This window comes from Erythrolamprus reginae, chromosome 1, assembly GCF_031021105.1.
Source record: "Erythrolamprus reginae isolate rEryReg1 chromosome 1, rEryReg1.hap1, whole genome shotgun sequence".
In the NCBI taxonomy this organism is placed as follows: Eukaryota; Metazoa; Chordata; class Lepidosauria; order Squamata; family Dipsadidae; genus Erythrolamprus; species Erythrolamprus reginae.
The window spans coordinates 145,201,027-145,226,703 of record NC_091950.1 but is presented as its reverse complement, the minus strand read 5'-3'; the positions used below and the strand labels follow the sequence as shown (position 1 = coordinate 145,226,703).

The following is a 25,677-nucleotide window of genomic DNA, read 5'->3' as shown; positions in this document are numbered from 1 at the left end:
TGTGCTTTGTCCCCCAAACCTCAAAAACATTAACCTTAGGCTGGCTACAGTCGACCTCATCCCATTCCTAAGAGGTCTGTAAGGGGTGTGCATAAGTGCACTATCCTGCCTACCATCCCTGTGTTACAGTCCTATTGTCCAAATCTACCTACAGTATATCTACTTGCTTTTGTTTATGTTTATACCAAACCTATTATCTTGTACACATTTTGACAAACAAAAAAACAAATAAAAATAATTTCTGCTATGTCAAGGATTGACTGAAAGATCTTTAACTGGGCAATGGAGAAAGGCCCCTTTGACTCAGGAAAGAAACAGCTATGTTGGCAAAATATTTTGCAAATTACGTGACAAAGATAGTATGAGAAAAGTTTAATAATTTGTTACACTGTTGACAGTTGATCATGGGAATACATTATTGCCATTCCATTCTTTCACAAGAGAAGCTAATTTTTTCTTTGTTTCTGGTCTTAACATTTTAGTTATCCGTATATCCACAGAAGCAACTAAATTTTAACTGAAAAAGAAGAAAATAAAGGTTGCATTGACAAGAAAAACTAAAGCATTGGGGGATTAAAAGAGAATGCAGTTTTGTATTGGCACTCCTTTCTTTTTTATTTATTGTTATTTTAAATAGTTTCACTGTTTTGCTTTTTCAAAGTTCCTTAGGGAAAACTTCTTTAGGCTTTCTTGCTGTAGAAGAATGATTTTCCTGCTGTGAAAGTGTCTTCCTTTTTGTGTTATAAGGCTATTCGTGACTGTTTTCCTAAACTAGCTTTCTGATGTTGGATATTTGGGTCATGAAGAATTTGGCAGTAACTCAATTTTCTTTCCAGTTGTGAAACATTTCTTCCCCATGTTATGAATATGTTTATGCACGGAGAGAGAGAGAGAGAGAAAACGAGAAAGAGATTATTGTAACCTTGTTCACTTCTTGATGAGATTCAGATTCCAAAACTTTATTTTTAATCCCTCCCCCCCTCTTCAACTTTATTGGTATTACTCTTCTACCAGGACATTCCTGAAGACCGTACTTTGGACTTTCAAGTACAGTTTCAAACTTTTCATTAGAGTTTACAGGAGTTTACTGCTTGAATCCCAGCTGTGGATCAGGTAACTATAATTCTTTCTCTCTTTCTTTCTAGCCAAATGTCTGGAAAGTCTAAAATTGTATTTAATTAGAGGAAGTTCAGGTGAACCCAGTTAAGGTGCAATAAATGGGATTGGAGAGGGACAACAAGAAAAATTGCTACTTAAAGTCAAGCTCTGAAGCTTTATGGTTGTTAGAGCAAGAGCTAGGATACTCTTTTCAGCCTGGTGGATCTTTTTAGCTGAAGCCCCTACTACAGTACTTCCAACATTGGAAGTACTAGTGGGATTAGCCTTGTGAACTCCAAGCTAGCATGCCTGAGAGGATCAACGAGAAATCTGTCAGAGAAAAGGATCCATTTTGGACCAAGAACATGGTTTTATTGTTTCCTTAGATTTGTATTGCTGATGGGAACCACCCAAGAGTTTTCAATTAGCGGATCTATTGGATCATCAGGGCACACTCCCTACAGCTGATGTGAAAGTCTCTTGCCCCGTTAAATCCCAGTTGGGAAACTAGGAGTTAAAATTGATCTGTCCAGCAACAAACCAGTTATTGTTACCAGGTGTTTTTTTTTAATAAGTTAATTGTTACTGCACTTTACTTATATTAATGCTTTAATTCAGCTTCTTTTCATCTTGATTTTTCCAGTAGAGCCTGGGAAACTTTACATTAAGCTTTGCATGTTGTAACTACTCCATCTTGTGGTTTCATTACTCCATTTCCTTTTTAGATCCATAATACTTTATATTTTCCCTAAAATGTTTGTTTAAGCATTCTACATATTTTGTCCTTTGTTATGCCTTAAACATATCTATCTTTTGGCTCCAAACTTTTAATGAAATGTTCAAAACGATTGCTTTCTGTCCAGTTCTAATTAGAACTGCAGTTTCATTGGGATAAAGAAACAAATTCATTTCCTAAATCTGTTTGAAATGACCATTTAGGTGGCAGCCTAACCAATTTGACTTGATCCTGAAAAACTAAACAAGGTTGAACATATGTATTGTTTGGATGGGACACAATCAAGAAATATGAGGGCTGAAGATGGATTGGAATTTTAAAAAACCATACAGGTCCATGAGTCAAGCCTGAATCAAGATTAACCTTACCTCAGGACAGTTTGATTATCAATCTATGTTCAGCCATGTATAATTCCCACAGGCATATGGTTAATACCTAGGTATGGAATATGAACTTGGTATAGTTCAATCTGGAAGCTGAGGAGGTTAATGCCTTGTTCCTTTTACGCAATTCTTTTCTTTTTGTACACCTTGCCTTGTTCTCTTCATCCTTTTCTAGAGCCCTCAGAAAAACTATTATTCTATTCTATTCTATTCTATGTGAATTATATATATATTTTAAAGCAGGTTCTCAAAAATGCAAGGAATGTTTTCTAATGGTATGTGGCAAAATGACCTTTGAAAGCAGGGAGAAGAGCCACAACTAGGGAAACAGTAGGATAAAGAGGCAGTCAGCCCATAAAAGGAATGTGGGATTGGTAAATTTTTCAGAAGAGAACTGCCCAGTTTCTTGAGCAACAAAGGCAACAGAGAGAAATGTACTTTCAGAGTCACAAAATTCTGTTAATGTAACATTATAATAAAGAATTCAGTTGATCCTATACAGCCATCCAAAGATTTCTGGAGACATGCACTTAATCTCTCCAGCTATCAATCCACGTTCTTGTGCAGAACCTTGAAAAATTGTGACTATATTATTCAACCAAAGCCCAAGTCTATTTCCTACTCTTCTACTTTTCAACTAACTGTGAGTTCCTTGTCTAACCTTCTTTCATTTTACTTGGGCCTAAGAACAGGGCCGTGCATTTTAAACAAATTTCCTTAAAGTAAGGATGAACCGGGGTGGCACAGTGGTTAGAGTGCAGCACTGTAGGCTACTTCAACTAATTGCTAGCTGTAGTTCAGCAGTTCAAATCTCAACACCAGCTCGAGGTTGACTCAGCCTTCCATCCTTCCGAGGTGGGTAAAATGAGGACCCAGATTGCTGAGGGCAATATGTTGATCTTGTAAACCAGTGTTTCCCAACCTTGGCAACTTGAAGATATCTGGACTTCAACTCCCAGAATTGCCCAGCCAGCATTCACTGGCTGGGGAATTTTGGGAGTTGAAGTCCAAATATCTTCAAGTTGCCAAGGTTGGAAAACACTGCTGTAAACCATTTAGAGAGGGCTGTAAAAGCACCATGAAATGGTATGGTCCCCAAATTCAGCTTTGCAACCTCTTGGATTTTATTGCCAAAATCCAATGGCAAAATTAGGGATGGGGGTGGTTTGCAACACAGTTCAGTTTTCTTTAAAAAAAAAACCAGAACAAACCAAAGCTCCTCAATTATATAGGGAGTTTAATGATCAACTTCCTTTAGCATCTCTCCAATCGAAGTGGCTGTTAAAATTGAATCCATCCATCACTGCTCTTAAACTGTAAATGATAAAAACCAGGGAGGGGAAGCTCCAAGCACCATCCAGCAGCTACACCAAATGCTTGAGTCCTGCAAGTTCTGCCACAGGAAGAGTCACCAAGTAGAGTTGCCAATAGGGGTATGGCTGTTTGGAATCTGCATGGTAAGCTTCCTAGCTGAGAGACCCAACCATATCACCTGCCTTGCTGGATAGAAGCCAATGTGTACCTACCTTCCCCTCTAAGGATGCTACCCTTCTCATTATTTCAGGATTTCAACTGAAGTGGTCAGGGCAACCCCACCACTTCCTCATTAGGCTTTTTTCCACATTTCATTCCATGGGTGGTATTTAAAATCATACAAGTGTGTAATTAGATGAATTCATTCTTGTGGCTAAATCATGTGTGCCCCTCATATACTGAGCTCCATGGAGCTCCACCTACTGCTACCACAACCCTTTAAGCTTAATGTCCTGATTGTTTTCTAGATGTAGCACCACCACCAGATGCTCATGGGGATGAGTCAGGTTCTTGCACCCTCAGATGACCCAGGCAGTTACTCTTTAGGATTTCCAATTGACCTAGATAAAAGAAATGCTATCTTACTACAAGGGTTATCTGGTAAGTAATGTTACAAGGCACGTAGCTCTCGTGCGGAATATTCGTGGGGGAAGTTGGTATTATTACCGCATAGCAGGAAGTCAGTGGAAGAGAACAAGCAGTGCTAGTGGTCAGTAGATCATCAACTGGTGTTGTGGTGAAGGTTGGAGATGAGGTCCTCATTCTATTTCCCTCCAAGTGTGCACTGTAATATGCTACCTGAATGCTAAGGGCATGAGTGCTGCTGCGATGGGTGCCCAAAATTTGTGTGCAAAAAATCCTAAGATTTTTCTCGCCGATTGCTAAGCTTTGAATTTTTTGGCTGAAGGAGAATGGGTATGGCGCCACTGCATTGATTGTCATTTGCTCTCTGGAGTATGGTGATAAACCCAAGTTTCACCTTCTGTCACTTTACAGTTGAGAAAAGCCTCAACTTCAATCTTGAAACGGTCAAGAAATTCTTGGGCGGCACTGACTGTCGATTTTGTGAGCTTCAGTAAGCATCTTGGGCATCCATCGCAGCAGTGTTCATGCCCTTAGCATTCAGGTAGCATGTTACAGTGCGCCCTTCACACTTGGAGGGAAATGCAATGAGGACACTCATCTCTAACCTTCACCACAACACCAGTCAATGATCTACTGGCCACTGCTCATTCTCTTCCACTGGCTTCCTGCTTCACGATAGTAATACCAACTTCAACCGCAAATATTCCTCGCAAGAGCTATGTGCCTTGTTACATTACTTTCCCGATAACCCTCGTATCTCCAGGATTTTATTGAACAGGCACATGTGGAATTATCACAGGAAAGGCCCAACTCAAGCTTCAAACATGCTGCTACTCTGCACAACAATGCAACACAAGAGTAAGCTATCTTTAAGGCTGCCTTTCCCAACCTTTAAATTTGGGGTGATGGGAATTGTAGCCCAACTCTTCTCAATAGCACAAGTTTGGGAAAGCAGCATTATTTTATTTATTTATTTGTTTGTTTATTTTATTTATTTTGTCCAATACACAATGAGAGTTTTAGTGGGTATACAGTGTTCCCTCAATTTTCACGGGGGATGCGTCCTGAGACCGTCCGCGAAAGTCGAATTTCCGTGAAGTAGAGATGCGGAAGAAAATACACTATTTTTGGCTATGAACAGTATCACAAGCCTTCCCTTAACACTTCAAACCCCTAAATTACAATTTCCCATTCCCTTAACAACCATTTAGATTATTACTCATCATATTTATTTATTTATTAAAGTTTATTAAAAAATATTTATTAATTTGGTGATGACATATGATGTAATCTGGCGGGAAAAACCATGGTATAAGGAAAAAAACTGTGAAGTATTTTTTAATTAATATTTTTGAAAAACCGTGGTATAGACTTTCCACGAAGTTCGAACCAGCGAAAATCGAGGGAACACTGTATATATCTATATACAAATAGTAAAATACATGATGAAGGTTATAGAGAAGATACTCATAGTAAAATATATCTATGAAAGAATAGAAAAGAAGATATAGTAATAGAACATATCAATGAAAGAATAGAAGAAGAGATATAGGAATAGAAGAAATGCATAGGAGATATAGGAGAGCAATAGGACAGGGGACGGAAGGCACTCTAGTGCACTTGTACTCGCCCCTTACTCGTCCAATAACTGCATCCCTATCTGTCCTAGATTCTTGAGGAACCTAGTGCCTTAGAAGAATTCAAGATGCTCAAAGAGAAAACCACCACGGTCCAAAACATGAACTGAAGTACATTGCTAGGTCCAATTACCTGACATTGTGCGTAGTTGGAAGGCTGTGGGAAGATTTTGGCTCATTCAGTTCATTCCCTTCTCAGTCTTGCCATCTCCTGCTCTGCAATGCTCTGAGCTGGATCTCCAGAACGGTGTGGGTGATTTTATTTTCCATCACTGCAGGGCTGGGGGGCTAGTGGGGGACACGTATCAAGAGAGGTTTTCGTTCCCTCCAATGAGCGGCGAAGCAGGGAGGAGAATGAATCAGATAAAGGCTTGGGTTGGATGAAAGCAGCACATGCTAGAATCATCTGGCGCTCACGTCCATGCAGGCCAACACCCATCAATTAATGAGTCCGATAAGCAGGTGACCAGGGGCAGCAGTCCTGGGACCACCTCCTGGGCTGAAATAATATTGCTAAAGCCAGAGGGCAGAAAGCTTCCTCTGAGGTACAGTGGCCATGACAGCTCTAATTGTTGTTCACATCTCTCATAGAAAGAGATACAGAAGAAGCCATGATGGAAGACCTCAAGTCTGTCTCTAGTGAGCAGGGGGCTCACGGTCAGTTCCTGAGTTTCTTTCCATGGTTGTACCAAAGAGGAGGGTTTGGCAAATGGAGTTTTTTCCTGACCCCTGGCAGCTTAACACCTTTGCACATTTTCTTTTCTACATAAGAAATGGGTAGAAGTGTAATAACTATCTTCTTCCCAACCAAACTTTCTTGGCATGGAATTGTCCCAGCTGCCACTCCTTTTTTTCCAGGAATGTTATCTGGAGAATCTGTGGAGTAGAGAATGCAGAGTGATAGTAATTTTGGCTGCCTGGGGTATTGAACAAGCACCTTCCAATAGAACTATGATCTACACCCACCCACATACAAAAATGGGGGGTACAATATACATATTATAGATATCATAACATTAGGCCACACAATAATGAAAGTCAATTGGATAGTTGACATTTATGTTCTCTACGTTTAAAGATAGGCATGTTTATGTAAAGCTAGAGGTGCCAGGAATAAATCCAAATGCCTCACAACTTGAGGTTCAAACCAAATTTAAGTGGTGATAATATATATTATTAGAAGATATATATGCATTATCTTAGCTGATGTATTTTGAATGTATGTTTGTTCATGGGTTATATATTTATATGTATGTTCATTTTGTTTTTGTTTTTATTTCTTTTCTCTTTTCCTTTCTGTTATTTTAATGTATATTGTGAACCACTCCGAGTCCTCGGAGAGGGGCGGCATACAAATCTAATAAATTATTATTATTATTATTATTATTATTATTATTATTATTATTATATTTAATAAATATTATTTTTTTTAAAAAAAAAACGCTTCATACTCCCAAAGATCCATCAGAAAACGTCATCAACTTTTTGTAATTAGATGGCTTTTCCTTGATTTTTAGAAGACTGGAATCACAGAGAGAAAGCAAGATGCATAAACCTGCCACACAATTATATCTGCTATGAATGCTCTCTGATTCATATTCACAGAGTTGCAATTCAAAGGAGAATTTAAGAGAGAACTACAACTACTTTTATTTTTTAAAAACTGGAAACCTTTTATAGACTTCCCCCCCCCCCTGAAAATGAGTAAATTTGAATGCCGATTTCAGGATTTATTGATTAAAAGGGGTTTTTTTATGGGAAGAAAGGAATTGTGATATACAGTGTGGGTGGGTAGAGAGTGGTAATTGCTACGTTTATAAATGCTACAAAGAAGATTGGAAGTCACTTTAAAGCTTTCTTTCTTCTTCTTTTGTTATTCACTTTTGGTAACCTATTCTTTCTATTTCTTCCTCTCTTTTTCTGTAGTTTTTTTAAAAAATATTTTATTTAAAAAGTATATTTTTATTAAAAGCTTAATTTAGGAGAAGACAAGGCCTTAATCTTAAATGGTGCAAAGCTGGTTCTTTTGGCTACAACTTTCAATGTCCAATTGAACTAGGAGTTTCTATGTTTTGTTAAATTGGTTTATTAAATTGGTTTATTTAATCCTAGTTTGATCAGTAAATTGCAGTAGTGCTAAACCAAAACCATTTGCATCATAATATAGCTTAGTATAATTTTAAAATCCAGCCATGACATTGGCAGATATTTCATATGCTAAATAGTTCAGGGATAATGCATACACTGCCATTTCTATGGAATCAGGTTTTAACTGGGTTCCATAAACATTTTCATTCTCGCCTTCCATTATCTCCTCAAATATGTAAGTTTTAATTCAAAACTCATTTCCCTAGAGTAGGACTTTCCTAGCCTGCACATATTTTACTTAGATTTCTGAACCATGCTGGGCTTTCATATTCCACATCTGGAGAAGGATGCAAAGGTACTCTAAAGCCAGATGCAAAATAGCAATTTTGATAGAGAAAATCACCTGCCAAACTCTAGAGGATGATTGACACATCCAGGTGGCCAAGAGGGGACATTGTTCTTTGCTCCCTATTGCTGCCTGGGCAGGGGTATGGAGTGGCTCAGTGAAGGGCTGCAAAAATGTTTACTATCACACTGTGGGCGTGGCCTATTTTGTGGGTGTTGCTTGTCGGCCATGTGACCAGGCAGGAGTGGCTTGATGATTATGTGACGGGAGAGTGGCTTAAAGGTGGCCAACTTGATGTCACTCAAGTCAAGGGTTTAGGTTAAGGTTAGGGTGCCTGGCCTCTCCTTGTCTCAAATTTCCCTATCTATTTACTATTACTCAACTTCCAAAATATACTACTTAATTCTATGTATATATACCATATGAGTACATACATATTACACAGAGGCATACAAAAATATACATTATCTACTATATAAACTGTATGGGTATGTACTTACCCACCCATCCACACCCACACACACACAGCACTTCTAAAATTATACATATTCAACCTCATTTACTGTGATAGGAAGAACATACCTTCCTTGAGGGTGAAGAGAGATCTCCCCCAGGCCTACATAGTTAATGCATGGTATGTTTGTGTGTATGTCTTGCTTTTTAAATAAGGGTTTTTAAGATATTTTTAAATATTAGATTTGTTGTACATTGTTTTTATTATTGCTGTGAGCTGCCCCAAGTCTACGGAGAGGGACGGCATACAAATCTAATAATAATCTGAAGCATAACACACCAGACATCCTGATTGTGGAGAAAAAGAAAGTATGGATCATCGACATCGCAATCCCAGGGGACAGCAGAATTGAGGAGAAGCAGCTAGAGAAATTAGTGAAATACGAAGATCTAAAAATCGAGCTGCAACGACTCTGGCATAAGCCAGTAAAAGTGGTCCCAGTGGTACTTGGCACACTGGGCGCAGTGCCAAAAGATCTCAGCGGCCATTTGAAAACCTTCGGAATTGACAAAATCTCCACCTGTCAATTGCAAAAGGCCGCTTTACTGGGATCGGCAAACATAATTCGCCGCTGCATCACGCAGTCCTAGGTGCTTGGGAAGCGCCCGACTGGTGATGAAATACGAAATCTAGCATAGTGATCTCGTTTGCTGTATTGTATTGACATAACAATAACAATAACAATAACAATAACAACAACAACAACAACAACAACAACAACAACAATAATAATAATAATAATAATAATAATAATAATAATAATAATAAATAATACCCAGGGCCCAGAAGGGAAAAAAATTCAAAATTTTTCTCTATGGGTTCTGTGTACCTGATCAAAATGTTTCTACCAGTTCTGCTTACCTGACCATACCCATAGGAGCCCATCACTGGAGTGGATGACAAGGGAGATGGCAGGCGAATGGTCAACATGGACTGTAGTAGGGCTCAAGCACTGTGGCCTTCCTGTCCAAGGCACCTTCAAAATCTGGGTTAAATTTGGGATGAGCACCGGGAACATACTGTATAAAAAGCAGGATGAATTAATAACATATATGGTAATAGCCTTAGCCGATCAAGCCCACTGAAGAAGAAAATTGGGCTAGTACAGGGGCAGCTGTCTGGTCTTCCTTCCCCTCCTCCTGTTTAGCCTTCAGGCTCTTGGACGTGGCCCTCCTTTTCTCACCATCCATCTTCTCCTGCCAGGCTAGCGACAGTTGCGCCTGGTCCTTTCTCACACCTGCTCATCTCGCTGCTCAATACCTGCCTAGCAGTTATATTAGAGCTGCCATGGGTGGTGACAGAGGGAGATAAATGGGCAGCCAAGAAGATGAGAGGGAGAGACAAATCGAGGATGAGGGTGAAGAGCTGGTGCTATTAGAAAATGTGGAGGGGTGGGTGGGGGGATTGCTAGCCAGAAAAGAAAAGAGTTTGGGGAGGTGCTTTGAAAACAGGCCTCATCTGAGGCATTTTGGAAGCAGTCAAGAACAGCAAAGATATTTCTCGTTCCCCAAAAGGCATAAATGGGCTTTATGCCCCACAGTTCTAAAAGCACCAGCGAAAAGCAGAAATATTCCTCTGGTTTCATGTCACACCACTTAGGATAGTGTCTCCCAACCAGCTTGATGATGTGTGAACCAACTTTTCAGCCAGCAAGCTGCTCTAGGAGTGGAGGGCAGAATTGCTCATTCTATTCCTTTGTTTTATGGGATAGCAGTATTATTGCAAAGGCCCCAACTTTTTTTGGGCCCATGGTGTTAAATCAGAGGCTGGAGGCCGATGAAGAGGGTAACGGCTCTTTTATTTAATAATCAGGAACATTTAAAGTGACCAGCTCGTAGGCAGGTAGTGACTTAAAACAAGCGGCCAGAACCGCACCTTATATACTTTGTTACCAGCGCTGGGATTGGTGACAATGTTTCAAGACTTCGCGCCGGGGCTTCCTATTGGTTGCGCCCGGAGGCTCCTTATTGGTTGCACCTCGGCTTCCCACTGGTTGCGCTTGCGGGCTTCTTATTGGTCGCGCCTGCTCCAATCAGCGATCACATTTATTCTAACAACTTGCAAACATAACACATGGGCATACATGAAATTTAAAAGGCATGTTAGCAGCACTCTCACAAAATGGTGGCTGCGTTTTTGTGCTTGAGCACAATTAACCCAGTTTCCTGAAGGCAAATGGCTAAGGTTTTTTCTCTCAACCCACTCAGTTATTCCAGGATGTTCTCCATACAGCAGTCTCTTTTCTGGACAGTAGAACAAACTTTGAAACAATGAAGCCCATCGTTTTGATTTTCTAAGAATGACTTTGAGGACTACCAGTATATGGAGTCCAAAGATACTCTACAAAGTAAACACCGTTTATTTGAAATATTTTAACTTCCCATCTGCTCTACTAAGTGGAAATATTGGCAGACCTAGGCATTTTTAAAAAAATTATATTGAACTTCTTATTATTGTTAATTGTATTTTTATATTTTATTGTAAGACGCTCTGAGTCCTTCGGGATTGGACGGCATAGAAATAAAATGAATGAATGAATGAATAAATAAATAAATTTAGAAAAGGCTAAGCAGAGTTCATATTGTTGGTATTTGGAAGGAAGGAAATATCAGAGCTGTACACTTGACCAAAAAATTGGACAAACATCCTGGATGAAGACTATTACAAATTCATCACATAGTATTTGACAAGAAAATTGTGTGATGTTGTCCATAAAGTCATTAGGGTTTAGGCTTGACTCAAAATTAAAAAGAAACAGCTGCTATTAAAAAGAAGCAGGAACACTTTTTCTATGCTTCTCATTACACAGCTCTTAACCGAGGTTTCAAATATCCTAAATTTAATTTAACCTGAAAGCTGTAATCTACATCAAATATAAAGTAGTCAATTGAGTGTGTCATTCAGCCAATGGGGCCTCTTTGTTCTAAATAGTTGCCCTTGAATTTGGAAATGCTTACTATTCTGTTTGTTTGCTATTGTTATCTTTATTGTGCTTGCATACCCTGTACTTTCATGGGTTTTTTGTTCTTAGGTTTAGCCCAGCAAGCTTGGAAGTGTAACTGCTGGTATTAAGGATATCCATCTCAATGATAGTGATTACACTTCAGCTGAATAGCAAAGTATAATTATAAATAGGGCGTAAAAGTCAACTGAGATCCAGTTTGGTATAGTAGTTATAATCAGTTGGGAGAGATCCTTTCTCTTAATCCTGGAACCATTTCTGAATGTTGCTAGGAAAAATGCAAGCATTAAAGTAGATCTAAAAATAAGAGGGAGGAGGAGGAAGAGGAAGAAGATGCTACCCTGGATATACAAACCAGTTGATGTTTTAGCAAACCAAAAGAGTGACCTGGATAACTTTATTTTACTGGATCTTCAAAAGAGATCTATTAAAGTTATGAAAAAACTCATAAGAGAGGGTGAAGAAAAAAATGAGAAGAAATCATATTCCAGGATTTTGAAGGGATTAAGATTCAACGTAGTTTTATGTTAAAAATAGAGAGGAGAAATGTAAAAAGAACAGGATTGTTAAAAGTAAAAGGAAGAAATATAAAGTTAATTTATTTGATCAAAGTTAAATAGATATATTGTTATATCTGGTAATTCTTAATTGACTTTTGCTGACCAGGACAGAACAAAAGGGTTTAAAGATTTGTTTATAGATTTGAGACGTGGATAGAGATCATTTGTCGAATTTTAAGAGAAAGTGATGTCACTAATATTATGTATACCTGTTATAAAGAAGGAAGTCTTTTTTCTGCACTCTTTTGTTTTGTATTTTTTGTTTAGTTTGTATTAGTTCTTGCAATGCTCAATAAAAATGTTCCCTCCCTCCTTCTGTGTATATATATATATAAGATTTGTATGCTGCCCCTCTCCGTAGACTCCGTAGACTACATATATACATACACACACACACACACACACACACACAAAGAAAATTGCAAAGAGTAACTCAGCGTTTGTTTGTTTGTCTGTCTGTCTGTCTGTCTGTCTGTCTGTCTGTCTGTCTGTCTGTCTGTCTGTCTGTCTGTCTGTCTATCTATCTATCTATCTATCTATCTATCTATCTATCTATCTATCTATCTATTTGATTTTTATGCCACCCTTCTCCTTGGGCTCAGGTCAGCTTAGAACATGTTAGCAATAGCACTTTTTAACAGAACCAACATATTGCCCCCACAATCTGGGTCCTCATTTTACCCATCTCGGAAGGATGGAAGGCTGAGTCAACCTTGAGCTGGTGATGAGATTTGAACCATTGACCTGAAGATCTAGCAGTCAGCTTTAGTGGCCTGCAGTACTGCACTCTACCCACTGTGCCACCCCGGTTCTGTTCCTAGACATGATAAGATTCTTTTTCTTTTTGCCAGGATTAGGCAAGTAGGCAATAATTTCTAGTTGGGTAAGTTCCCACACTGTAACATTCACTGACTTATGAACAGGTTTTTTAATACTTACGGCAATTGCTGCATCTTCGTGGACACATGATCAAAATTCGGATGCTTGTGGTGTCCCTGGATTCATATAATCACCTTTTGCAACTTTGTGAAAAGCAAAGTCAATGGGGAAGCCAGATCATAACGTCACTACAGAGCACTGCACACCAAGACAACTAGACACAAGAACAATTTTTTCCCAAACGCCATCACTCTGCTAAACAAATAATTCCCTCAACACTGTCAAACATTTTACTAAGTCTGCACTTCTATTTCTACTAGTTTTTTCTCATCATTCCTATCATCCTTTTCCTCCCACTTAGGACTGTATCACTGTAACTTGTTGCTTGTTTCCTAAGATTTTTAGTAATATTGATTGTTTCTTCACTGCTTATTTGACCCCTATGACAATCATTAAGTGTTGTACCAAATGTTTCTTGACAAATCTATATTTTCTTTTATGTACACTGGGAACATATGCACCAAAGACAAATTCCCTGTGTGTCCAATCACACTTGGCCAATAAAGAAATCTATTCTATTCTATTCTATTCTATTAAAAACTGGGTTGTCAACAGCTGCAGTGATCCACTTAACAACCATGGCAAGAAAGCTGTAAAATGGGAGAAAAATCACTTATCAACTGTCTCACTTAACAACAGAAATTGTGTGCTCAATTGTGATCATATGGTCGAGGACTTCCTGTACTGAATGCTAAAGATCTAGTGATCCATAAAGTCTCCACACTTGTATTAGGTACTGCTGGAAGTTTGTTCCAAGGATCTACTACTCTTTCATATGGTCTTCTTTCTCACAACAGAGTCTGGAACCCCATCATGTCACATTCACAAAGCCTTCCTCCCTTGAGACGCATAGCAATATGCGGGGGCACTCATGGGAATGAAATGTCAGGTGTTTACCTAGTCAAGCACTGGCTACAGGATCCATCTGAGTTGCAACGCAGCACTTTTCAGGTCACCCCGTTTGTGGGCAACCCGCGTGCAGTTGAGCAGTGTGTGCGCTACACTGGGAGGGACCTCAATCGTACGTTTGCCGCCGCTTTTCTAAAGTAAGTATTATGCTTTGCTCCAATCTCTAGAAGTTTTTGTAGGGAGCACAAAGGCTACCTTTTACAGGAGATATTGGGAAAGGCAATATACTGAAGCTTACCTTTCTTTGTGTCAAATCTGAAGATGCTTAAATGTCTAAGGCTCACTTAAGGTTCGTTGCCATAAGACTTTAAGCTCACCTTCCTCAGTCTGAGGTCCTCCAAAACTGCTAGCGTATCTCCATCTCCAATCAATTCCAGCCAAAGTGGCTTTATCCATGCTGGCTAGAACAGTAGAAGTTGGAGCCCAATACATCTGCATAGTATCAGATTAGAAGAAGCATCTACCAGACTACCATTGTTTCGAACATCTCTTTCTCAGTGCCAAAGCTTCCGATTCAGACCTTCATGAGATTCAACGTGCTCAGGAGATCAACCAGATCTTTGGCCCAAAAGGTTCATCTCAAGCCTATGATTTTATGTTAGACCTCCACAATACCACAGCCAACATGGGTTCCTGTCTCTTACTGAAGTCTGAATTCAGCCTGTTGTCTATACATGTGTGTAACTACATCCAGGTGAGGTCGTGTTCCTGAAATTTCTAATTTTTCTCCTCTTTTCAAGAAAAGAAAGCTGAGATTTCTATAAACCAACCAACCCCATCTTCTTTTCTCCTGCCTCTGCAGAAACACTGCACAGTGAGACACTGTCCAATCTTAATCTGTCAACAATCTGGAGAGGAAGCTAATTTCATGATGTCAGTGGCTAAACATGGGCTAGGTAAGAATTAGTGCTCAGCCTACTGGCCAATGGTGGGTTTCATTTTTTTTTTACTAATGGTTCTGTGGACGTGGCTTGGTGGATATGGTGTGGCTTGGTGGGTGTAACAGGGGAAGGATACTGCAAAATCTCAGTTTCCTCTGGATTATCTGGGACTTGGGAGGCAGAAAATAGATGGGGGCAGGGCCACTCAGAAGTGGTATTTACCGGTTTCTCAAAACTACTCAAAATTTCCACTATCGGTTCTGCAGGACTGGTCAGAACCTGTTGAAACACATCTCCGCTGGTGACCCTTCCTGGAAGTGTCCTGGAAAGAAGTATATATAATGTCTGGAAAAGATGCATATGGTTCATGAATTTCAATTGCAACAGCAGATGTTTCAAGCCAACTCTGGTCTACACCAAACCAACTCTTATTTACATTGATCTTTTTTGATATTGACTTCTGAATCCCATTTCTATGTTGACATCTTTGTATAATACAGTGACAAGTATGAAAGAGCTGCTTTCTATGATGGGAGATTTAAAAATATTCCATTAAAAATATCCAGTTGCTTTTTGTTGGAAGAGATTGAGAGAGCTCAAATTAAGTAAGAAAAGATTGGAATGATGTTTTCTGATATTATTTAGTTTTACATAACTAGTGAAGATGTCATTCACTAAAACTAATGAAGATGTAGTTCACATCTTTCCCACCTGTTTCCAAACTCTTACTTTATTCAAATCTTGTTTTCTTCTAGCATAACTTATTTGAATTTCTCTTGAATGCATAGTGTCAGCTTTTAATAAGAAAGGCTGGTTTCCCCCTTCTGTATAATGACATTATGAAACTAGCTGAGTGATAATGGCCATTCCCACATTAGTAAATGTTTATGGAGATACTTAATTATTCAATTCATGGTTGTCCCAAAGGTGCTCTTTAAAAAGGCAGCTGGACGTACTTAAAATAGTCCAGTTGCCTTTTGGAACAATCGCCTTTGGACCCTACATTAGTAGTTTGTAGTGTTTTCCAATATTTCATACAGTAGGTATTCTCCAAGCAAAAATTGGGAGATATTGCAGTTCTTGTTTTGTCACATGAGATCTATGTAGAAAAAGGAAAGGGAAGGTAAACAAAGGCATTCCACCTAATTCCATAATGATGCATTCTAACCCCCCACCCCGCAACTTTTCTTCCTATAATCCCCTACAGCATTAGAGTTGGGCCCACAACCCCAGGGAGTGGCACGAGCTGACCAGCTTGCTAAGATGAGAACCATCGTGGCCTGTGTTTTGGACTTCATTGAGCTTTTTAATAAAGGTGACCTATTTCGATTCTTGGAACTGAGAATAGAATTCTTTATTCTTTATTAGCCAAGTGTGATTGGACACACAAGGAATTTGTCTTGGTGCATATGCTCTCAGTGTACATAAAAGAAAAAGATACATTTGTCAACGTCAAGAATCATGCAGTACAACACTTAATGATTGTCATAGGGCAGTGTTTCCCAACCTTGGCAACTTGAAGATATTTGGACTTCATCTCCCAGAAGTCCCCAGCCTGGGGAATTCTGGGAGTTGAAGTCCAAATACAGTGATCCCTCGATTTTTGCGGTCTCGATTTTCGCGAAACGCTATACCACGGTTTTTCAAAAAATAATAATTTAAAAATATTCCACGGTTTTTTTTCTATTCCACGGTTTTTCCCACCCGATGACGTCATACGTCATCACCAAGAATCACTTCTCTGTCTCTTTCTCTTTCTTTCCTGTCATTCTCTCTCTTTATCTCTCCCCCTCTTGCTCTCTCTCTTTTTCTCACTTTCCCTCTCTTGTTTTCGAGCGGCAAACGCAGCCACGAACAGCCAGAGAAATAGTTTGGGAAACACGAGCCTACATTCAAGAACGCGGTGGCTTGACTTCGCTAGCGCGGCCAGCCTACTTACGACACGTGTTGGAGCATGTTTACAATGTAGGAAATCCCCCACAAGGGGGATTTCCTTATTCACGTCCATTTAAAAAAAACTACTAATTTCTACCTCCAGTGACGCATCGCGAATGCGTTGCACACCTGGACAGATTACCACCCACCATTTTCCAGCGGCTAGTTTTTTGAACAGGTTTCTCTTCGCTCCCCTCCATCACAATACGCGGCGTACTATGCAACCTCCGCTGATTCTTTAGTAGTTCCTGAGAAGTTTGAAGCAGCCTCTGGTCCTTCTCGTACAAGCATAGCGGGCGGGCGGGCGAGCAGCAAGCGAGCGGCCGGGCGGGTGGGTGAACGGGCGAGCGGCCGGGCGGGCGGGTGAACGGCGGGCAGGCGGGTGCTGGGGGGGCGGGGGTAGCCGACATTCAAAGCAATCTTTGTCGGCTTCCGCACTTTCATCGCTCCCCAGCTCCACCATCTGCGCATGCGCGGCCATGGAAAAAGGGCACGCATGCGCAGATGATGTTTTTACTTCCGCACCACTATACCACGGATAATCGATTTTCGCGGGAGGTCTTGGAACGTAACCCCCGCGAAAATCGAGGGATCACTGTATCTTCAAGTTGCCAAGGTTGGGAAACACTGTCATAGGGATCAAATAAGCAGTGAAGAAACAATCAATATTACTAAAAATCTTAGGAAACAAGCAACAAGTTACAGTCATACAGTCCTAAGTGGAAGGAGATGGGTGATAGGAATGATGAGAAAAAACTAGTAGAAATAGAAGAAATAGATTTCGTAAAAAACTCCAGAAGCGTGAGTGAGAAATACTAGCCTTAATGAGGCCAATTTTGGAGTTTATCAGAATGTCATAGTTTTACTGAGAAAACAATGAAAGCTATGGCAACAAGCTCTCCCTTTGTCGAAATAAAAGTGGGGGGGACACCACTAATGGTGAGCTATCAACTATCATGCATTTTTCAGTAACATGTCTGCAAATATAATCCCATTTCTCTCATGTCTCACACTCTAGTGATCTGTCATGAGATTTATGCCGATCAGGCTCTTGCCTGGCATGAATCTTAAAATAAAGTCTAGGCCAGTGATGGCGAACCTTTTTTCCCTCAGGTACCGAAAGCGCACAGATGCATGCCCACACCCATAATTCAATGCCCCCTCAGGCATTCTGCCCCACTGCGCATGAATGCATGACCCCCCTCCCAGTCCCCTATTTCTCAACTCATGGTGGGCCTGGTAGGCCCATTTTTAAAAACAGTTTTTAAAATTGATTTTATAATATAAAACATACACACAACATATAACAATGTGCTCAGTGATTAGCCCCCGCCATCAGACAACATTCATACCCCTCCACCAAGGGGGGCATATTTTATATATACCATTTTAACTCAAGACAAGAGCAATATATCTATTTACATATTATAAAGTGATTTGAATTTATTCTTTGTAGCTTGGTCTCGAATTTTACTTGCCATATATCCTCTTACCTTGTCCCATCGTCCCATCACTTCCCGCAGATCAATATCATTGGCCGAATTCATCCTCTTATCCATAATCTCAAATTGAATATGATTCACCATATACTGGTACCAGTTTTGTATTGTCCATTTTGTCACATCCTTCCAACCTAAGACTATTACCGCCTGAGCACTTTCTATCACTGCTTCTTTTATTTCTCTAAATTCTCCCATCTCATTCCTTTTAACTAATACCGCCATTTCCTTTGTAATTGTCCACCGTCTCTATTTAACATCTTATTAATATCTTCCTGCACTTTTTTCCAAAAGTTCTGTACTACCGGGCATTCCCAAAACATGTACATACATAAAAAAGTTCCTTATCTTGACACTCATGCCAACAAGTATTCTTAACATTCTCCTGAAAGTATGCAAGTTGAACGGGTGTGTGATACCACTTATGTAATATTTTCTTTCTCATTTCCCTGCTGGTAGGCCCATTTTTCACTCTCCCCTGGTCTCTCCCTTGCCCCGTCCTGAGGGCCTCCAGAGGCTGAAAATGCCCTCACATGAGCCTAAAATCAGCTGTCCAATGTGTGTATACACACTGGAGCTCAGTTAGGGCTCCAGTGTGGCAGGTATGCTGGCAGGTATGGCTTCGTGTGCCACCTGTGGCACACATGCCATAGGTTCACCATCACAGGCCTAAACATATAGTATCTTCAAATCAGTGGTGGGTTCTGAACCGGTGGTGGAAATTTGCCCCCGCTCACCGAACCAGCAGCGATGGCTGGCTGGCCATGCCCCAAACAGGTCCTCCGGTTGCGGCTCCTTGAAAGTGGCTGGCAAAGAACCCTTTGTGCATGCAAAAAATCTTCTGTGCATGTTCAGAGGTTCATTTCCCTGATGTGATGAGCACTTCTGACATGATGCAAACCAGTAAGTGGAACCCACCACTGCTTCAAATGCAGAAGCTGACAACATCTGAATAGTGATCCTCAATATAAGAGCCGGGGTGGCGCAGCAGGTAGAGTGCTGTACTGCAGGCCACTGAAGCTGACTGTAGATCTGTAGGTCAGCGGTTCAAATCTCATCACCGGCTCAAGGTTGACTCAGCCTTCCATCCTTCCAAGGTGGGTAAAATGAGGACCCAGATTGTGGGGGGCAATATGCTCACTTAAGAATATTTTATATCAGTAGCTTAGATTTGTTTAATATAATCCTTTGCATGAGTTATATTCTCATGTTTTACTACTCAATTTTAGCATATTATACTGCATTTTAGATTAGATTAGATTTATTGGATTTATATGCCGCCCCTCTATTTTAGCCAATTTTATTGTATTTTAACCAGTCACAATTTTATGACGACCAATGTGGTCTTTTTCCTCGCTTTGATATGGCCAATTGACTAAACAAATAAAGTTGATATTGATTGATATTGATTGAGTCTAAGGAGAAGGGCGGCATAAACAAACAAACAAACAAACAAACAAACAAACAAACAAACAAATATTGCCCAGGGTGGTGGGGAAGGAATTTGTCCATCTTCCTGCCCGACGGTGTCCTGATTGTGAAGACTGAGAATAAACTTTGTGCGATCTGGCTGTCAGTCTCCTTCTTTTTGTTAGGCACCTTGTTCCCAGCCTTTGAAATCGAGGCCTACACACCAGTTGAACGGAAGGACTTCCCCCGTTATCCCAATGGGGAGATTTCTGCTGTAATACATCCAAATCTACAGGTGAGTTTGAGGAGAGGAACGAAAGAAGAGACGGCCTATGTTTGTGTGGGTATGTGTGAGAATGAGTCCATGTGTGCGTGCACAAACTATGTGCAGCTTTCTGGCTGCTCTTTGCACCATCATAGAACATCGAGTGGCCAAATCTTTGGACGTCTGTACATGAGCATTTTGCACCTGTATGATCCCACTTTGGACCTTTGCAATCACACTCTTATCAGGTAGCTTTCACAGCTGTCTACACCTCTGCATTTTATTTGAAATTAGAGCAATTTGACTTTTCCGCCCTTGCAACACTTCATATTGTAGCAGGTCCATTTGGGAAGAGATTTTTTTGATCCATCCCTCCTCCTAGATTATTTCTCTTTTCTCATAGTCGAGTCTTCGGAGAGGGGCGACATACAAATCTAATAAATAATAATAATAATAATAATAATAATAATAATAATAATAATAATTATTATTATTATTATATCTTTAAAAAATTTAAATTAATTTTCTATTGTTTATATTTTGTTAGTGCTTAATAAACATTGCTTTGTCTGGATTATTTTACTTGCGTCGCAGTATAGATTACATTTCTAATCTCCGCCCCTTGTTTCCAATCACTGTTATAATAGATTTGTCCCATTGTTATACTGTTTTTATTACTGTTGTGAGCCGCCCCGAGTATTCGGAGAGGGGCGGCATACAAATCTAATAAATTATTATTATTATTATTATTATTATTATTATTATTATTATTATAAGTTCTAGATTCTTTCTCTTTTCTTGGTACATACTGCTATTCCTTACAATGTCAGAAGGTTTTTAATGCAATAAAATAAATATGATTTAAACCCCGCCCTTTCAATTAGCAATATAATCCACTTCAGAGCAGGATCAAAATCAACACAACCACACAGCAGTCACCATGTGGCCCAATTTGAATGCCAGGTAAGTGCAGAGTCTATGCAGAGGCTTGGGGAGGACAAAATAGGACTTCCCAGAGGCTCTGGAAATGGGCCAATTTCCAGCTTCTGGAGGCTTCTGGAGCCCAGGGAGGCCGTTTTTTGCCCTCCATGAGGCTTGAGGAAATCCTCCGGAGCCCGGAGGGCAAGTAACAGGCCTCTTAGAAACAACCCATTTCCAGCCTCCAGAGAACCTCTGGAGCCTGGGGAGGGTGAAAACAGCATCCCCTGCAATGGTGCAGGAGGCTGACTAGCCATGGCCACGTTCACCCAGCAACCACGCAGAGAACCCGTTACTAAAATTTTTGAAGCCCCCCCTCTCCCCCCCCCGGGAAACACTCTTCTCTGCATCTCCTCCTGGAAAAGTGAAGCAAGCCCTCCTTTGCTTCTGCAGGATCTCCAGGTTTCAGGGCCCGGAGAAATGAGGAGGATTGCTGCTCAGCTTGCCTTCTGTGGGAGTGGAAACATTGTGCTAGGAAACATAAAAACATAGAATATTGACGGCAGAAATCTAGTCTGCCCTTATACTATTTTCTGTATTTTATCTTAGGATGGATATATGTTTATCCCAGGCATGTTTAAATTCAGTTACTGTGGATTTATCTACCACGTCTGCTGGAAGTTTGTTCCAAAGATCTACCACTCTTTCAGTGAAATAATGTTTTCTCAGGTTGCTTTTGATCTTTCCCCCAACTAACTTCAGATTGTGTCCCCTTGTTCTTGTATTCACTTTCCTATTAAAAACACTTCCCTCTGGACCTTATTTAACCCTTTAATATATTTAAATGTTTCGATCATGTCCCCCCTTTTCCTTCTGTCCTCCAGACTATACAGATTGAGTTCATTAAGTCTTTCCTGATACGTTTTATGCTTAAGACCTTCCACCATTCTTGTAGCCCGTCTTTGGACCCGTTCAATTTTGTCAATATCCTTTTGTAGGTGAGGTCTCCAGAACTGAACACAGGATTCCAAACGTGGTCTCACCAGCACTCTATATAGCGGGATCATAATCTCCCTCACATGAACAGGGGCGGATTCCAATTCCTGCTGCTACCACTGTGCTGCATGTGCAGCTTCGCTTCTTCTGCGTGCGCATGAGTGCATCCAGTGTATTTTTGCTTCTGCGCATGTGCGGGAAACAAAATCTCACGAGGAGACGTGCACGTGAGAGAGATTGTGGTGATTTGTTTTTGCTTCCGCGCATGCGCCGAAGCAAAAAATTGCCGAAATCTCATGTACGTGTGTATCCCCTCACAAGATTTTACTTTCTGCGCATGTGCAGAAGCAGAAACACTCTGGGACATGCATGCATGCAGAGGAAGTGAAGCTGGGCGCAGAGCTCAATTTTTGCTACCGGTACGGCGTGCTTTTTATTTTATTTATTTATTTATTGGATTTGTATGCCGCCCCTCTCCGCAGACTCGAGGCGGCTAACAACAATGATAAAAACAGCATGTGACAATCCAATAATGAAACAACTAAAAACCCTTATTATAAAACCAAACATACTCACAGACATACCATGCATAAATTGTAATGGCCTAGGGGGGAGGAATATCTCAACTCCCCCATGCCTGGCGGTATAAGTGAGTCTTGAGTAGTTTACAAAATACAGGGAGGGTGGGGGCAGTTCTAATCTCTGGGGGGAGTTGGTTCCAGAGGGCCGGGGCCGCCACGGAGAAATTTCTTCCCCTGGGGCCTGCCAAACAACATTGTTTGGTTGACGGGACCCCAAGAAAGCCAACTCTGTGGGATCTTATCGGTCGCTGGGATTCGTGCGGTAGCAGGCAGTTCCGGAGGTAATCTGGTCCAATGCCATGTAGGGCTTTACCGTTCCGGTAGCAACCCACTACTCCAGTGATGGCGAACCTATGGCACGGGTGCCACAAGTGGCATGCGGAGCCATATGTGCTGGCACATGAGCTGTTGCCCTAGTTCAGCTCCAATGTGCATGTGCATGCCAGCCAGCTGATTTTTGGCTCACACAGAGGCCCTGGGAGGGCATTTTTGGCTTCCAGAGAGCCTCTGGGGGGATGGGGGTGTTTTTACCCTCCCCCGACTCCCAGAGAAGCCTTTGGAGCCTGGGGAGGGTGGAACATGAGCCTCCTGGGCCCACCAGAAGTTGGGAGACAGGCCATTTCCAGCTTCCAGAGGGCCTCCGTGGGGCAATGGAAGCTGTTTTCGCCCTCCCTAGACATTGACTTATGGATGTGGGCACTCGTGCCTGTGCAATAACATGCGCACATGCTCTTTCGGCACCTGAGGAAAAAAAGCTTCGCCATCACTGCAGTACTCACTAGGGAACTGGAGCTTAATAATCATGTGAATCTGTGAAGTTTGGTAAGCGTGCCACTTTAAGACAGAGGAAAATCTCACTTGTCGGAACGTTCTTTCCCTGACCTTGGGTTCTCTGTTCGCTGAGTTGTCTGCTTGAGTACTATAGAGAGCGTAGGATAATAACATATCAGACTCCAAGGAAGTCTGCAATTAATCATCCAACTGTGACAGTGCTCATTACAATAGTTTCATCTCCTACAAGGATTGTTTCCAGCTCATCAGAAGATAAGACACTTTGGGGGGAGAGAACAGGGGAGTGCTTGCTTTGTGAAAACGCTTCCGGCTATTTTGTTCTCAACATAGCATCAAATCCTCTCCCTTAGGATAAAGATTTCCAGCCCCTGAAGCCTGGGGACCCAGTTTTCCAGACCTTTGATGGAGAGGATATTCTGCATGATGGTGACGATACCTTCTTCCCAGTCTTCATCAATGAAGCAGCCTACTATGAGAAGAAAACAGCCTTTTGGAAGACAAAAAAGGAAACGTTCGCCCAACCGGCACTGCAGAAAGCATTTTAAGTATGATTCGTAGATTAATAATAAAGGGCAATTGAAATTTCTGTGTTGTGCACATGCTAAGAATCAATGATACTATTTCCCAGTGATAGAGGGAAAGACATAACTAATTCCAAACTAGAAACATAGAAACATAGAAACATAGAAGTCCGATGGCAAAAAAAGACCTCATGGTCCATCTAGTCTGCCCTTATACTATTTTCTGTATTTTATCTTAGGATGGATATATGTTTATCCCAGGCATGTTTAAATTCAGTTACTGTGGATTTATCTACCACGTCTGCTGGAAGTTTGTTCCAAGGATCTACTACTCTTTCAGTAAAATAATATTTTCTCATGTTGCTTTTGATCTTTCCCCCAACTAACTTCAGATTGTATCCCCTTGTTCTTGTGTTCACTTTCCTATTAAAAACACTTCCCTCCTGGATCTTATTTAACCCTTTAACATATTTAAATGTTTCGATCATGTCCCCCCTTTTCCTTCTGTCTTCCAGACTATACAGATTGAGTTCATTAAGCCTTTCCTGATACGTTTTATGCTTAAGACCTTCCACCATTCTTGTAGCCCATCTTTGGACCCGTTCAATTTTGTCAATATCTTTTTGTAGGTGAGGTCTCCAGAACTGAACACAGTATTCCAAATTGTTTGTATGTTTTAGCCTCCAGTCCTCCAATAATCTTTTTGCTCTTCTCTGCACTCTTTCTAGAGTCTCAACATCTTTTTTTTTAACATTGTGTGATCAAAACTGGATGCAGTATTCTAAATGTGATCTTATCACGGCATTATAAAGTGATATTTGTTGTGGTTGGCTCACGTCCAGCTCCCCTAGACAAGGACTTTGAGGATAATGAACTGGGCCTGTCCTGGGGATCATAGGTCAGTGTATTTATTAGAGGAGTCGGACAGTGAAAGAAGAAGGGGAGTTGGGGCCTGGGGATACTCCTGAGGCTGCAGATCCCCCAGATGTGATGGTGTCAGAGTCAGAGGAGGAGAGAGAGATATGGTGGATCCCATTTTAGATGCGAGAGTGAGAAGAATGTGAGGGAGACAGGAGTATTTCTGGCAACATAGATCATGTCATCATAAAAGGGGAGAAAAAAAGGGATGTTCATTGCAGAATTGCAACATTCCTTTCTGAATAGAGAGAGAGAGCAAACAGCCATAGCGTTTTCTGTCTGCAACCCTGCAAAAATCTAGTTTTGAGTAACATCTGTGAATATATGTTCACGCCGAGAATTAATGGCTTTAATTTAAGACTTTTTGAACATTCATTATCAGTTGGACTGATAACGTTGGATTTTTGGCAGGTGAAGTACTATTCCTTTGATTTCTTCACTGTTTTCAGCATGCTGCTCTATAAATAGACTATTGTACATATTACTTTGGATTCCGAGTCTTCAATGAGGCTTAATTGCTGCTAATTGACCGAGACGGACAGAACAGTATTAACACTTCACATGATCTTGTTTCTATCCCTCTGCTTGGTTTCTCTTTCCACTGATAGACCCTGCTGGTAGGAAAAAACAAGTATCAATCACACTCCCTCCCTCTCATGATGTGGTGGGGAGGTTGAGTAAGCACAGGAGGGTGCTTTGAATAACAGGTTTGGCTGTCTCTCAGTGGTCCAACTAACATCTCCCAAAGACAGAGATGCTAGACCTACTAGCTGAGACTTTTTCTGAGTATGGGTCTAAGGACTTTTGCTTAGTGGGGGAAATGCTAAACTCATTTAAACAAAGGCAGAGAGGAAGCATGCAAGATAAAATGGGAGGTAACTGTGGAAGGT

General features: G+C 40.8%; 1 protein-coding gene across 2 annotated transcripts; it reads left to right on the top strand.

The window, feature by feature from the left end:
* Positions 1-971: 971 nt before the first annotated feature.
* Positions 972-23,934, top strand: ACY3 (aminoacylase 3). Of its 2 annotated transcripts, XM_070728044.1 has the most exons (7): positions 983-1,113; positions 13,960-14,208; positions 14,570-14,765; positions 14,874-14,967; positions 16,160-16,267; positions 19,982-20,091; positions 23,699-23,934. In XM_070728044.1, exons 2-7 carry the CDS (start codon positions 13,976-13,978, stop codon positions 23,891-23,893), a joined length of 936 nt encoding a protein of 311 aa, XP_070584145.1. In that variant the 5' UTR covers positions 983-1,113; positions 13,960-13,975; the 3' UTR covers positions 23,894-23,934. The 2 variants fall into 2 exon arrangements, with proteins under 2 accessions (XP_070584153.1, XP_070584145.1); XM_070728052.1 differs by lacking the exon at positions 16,160-16,267 and having other exon boundaries at positions 972-1,113.
* Positions 23,935-25,677: the final 1,743 nt, after the last annotated feature.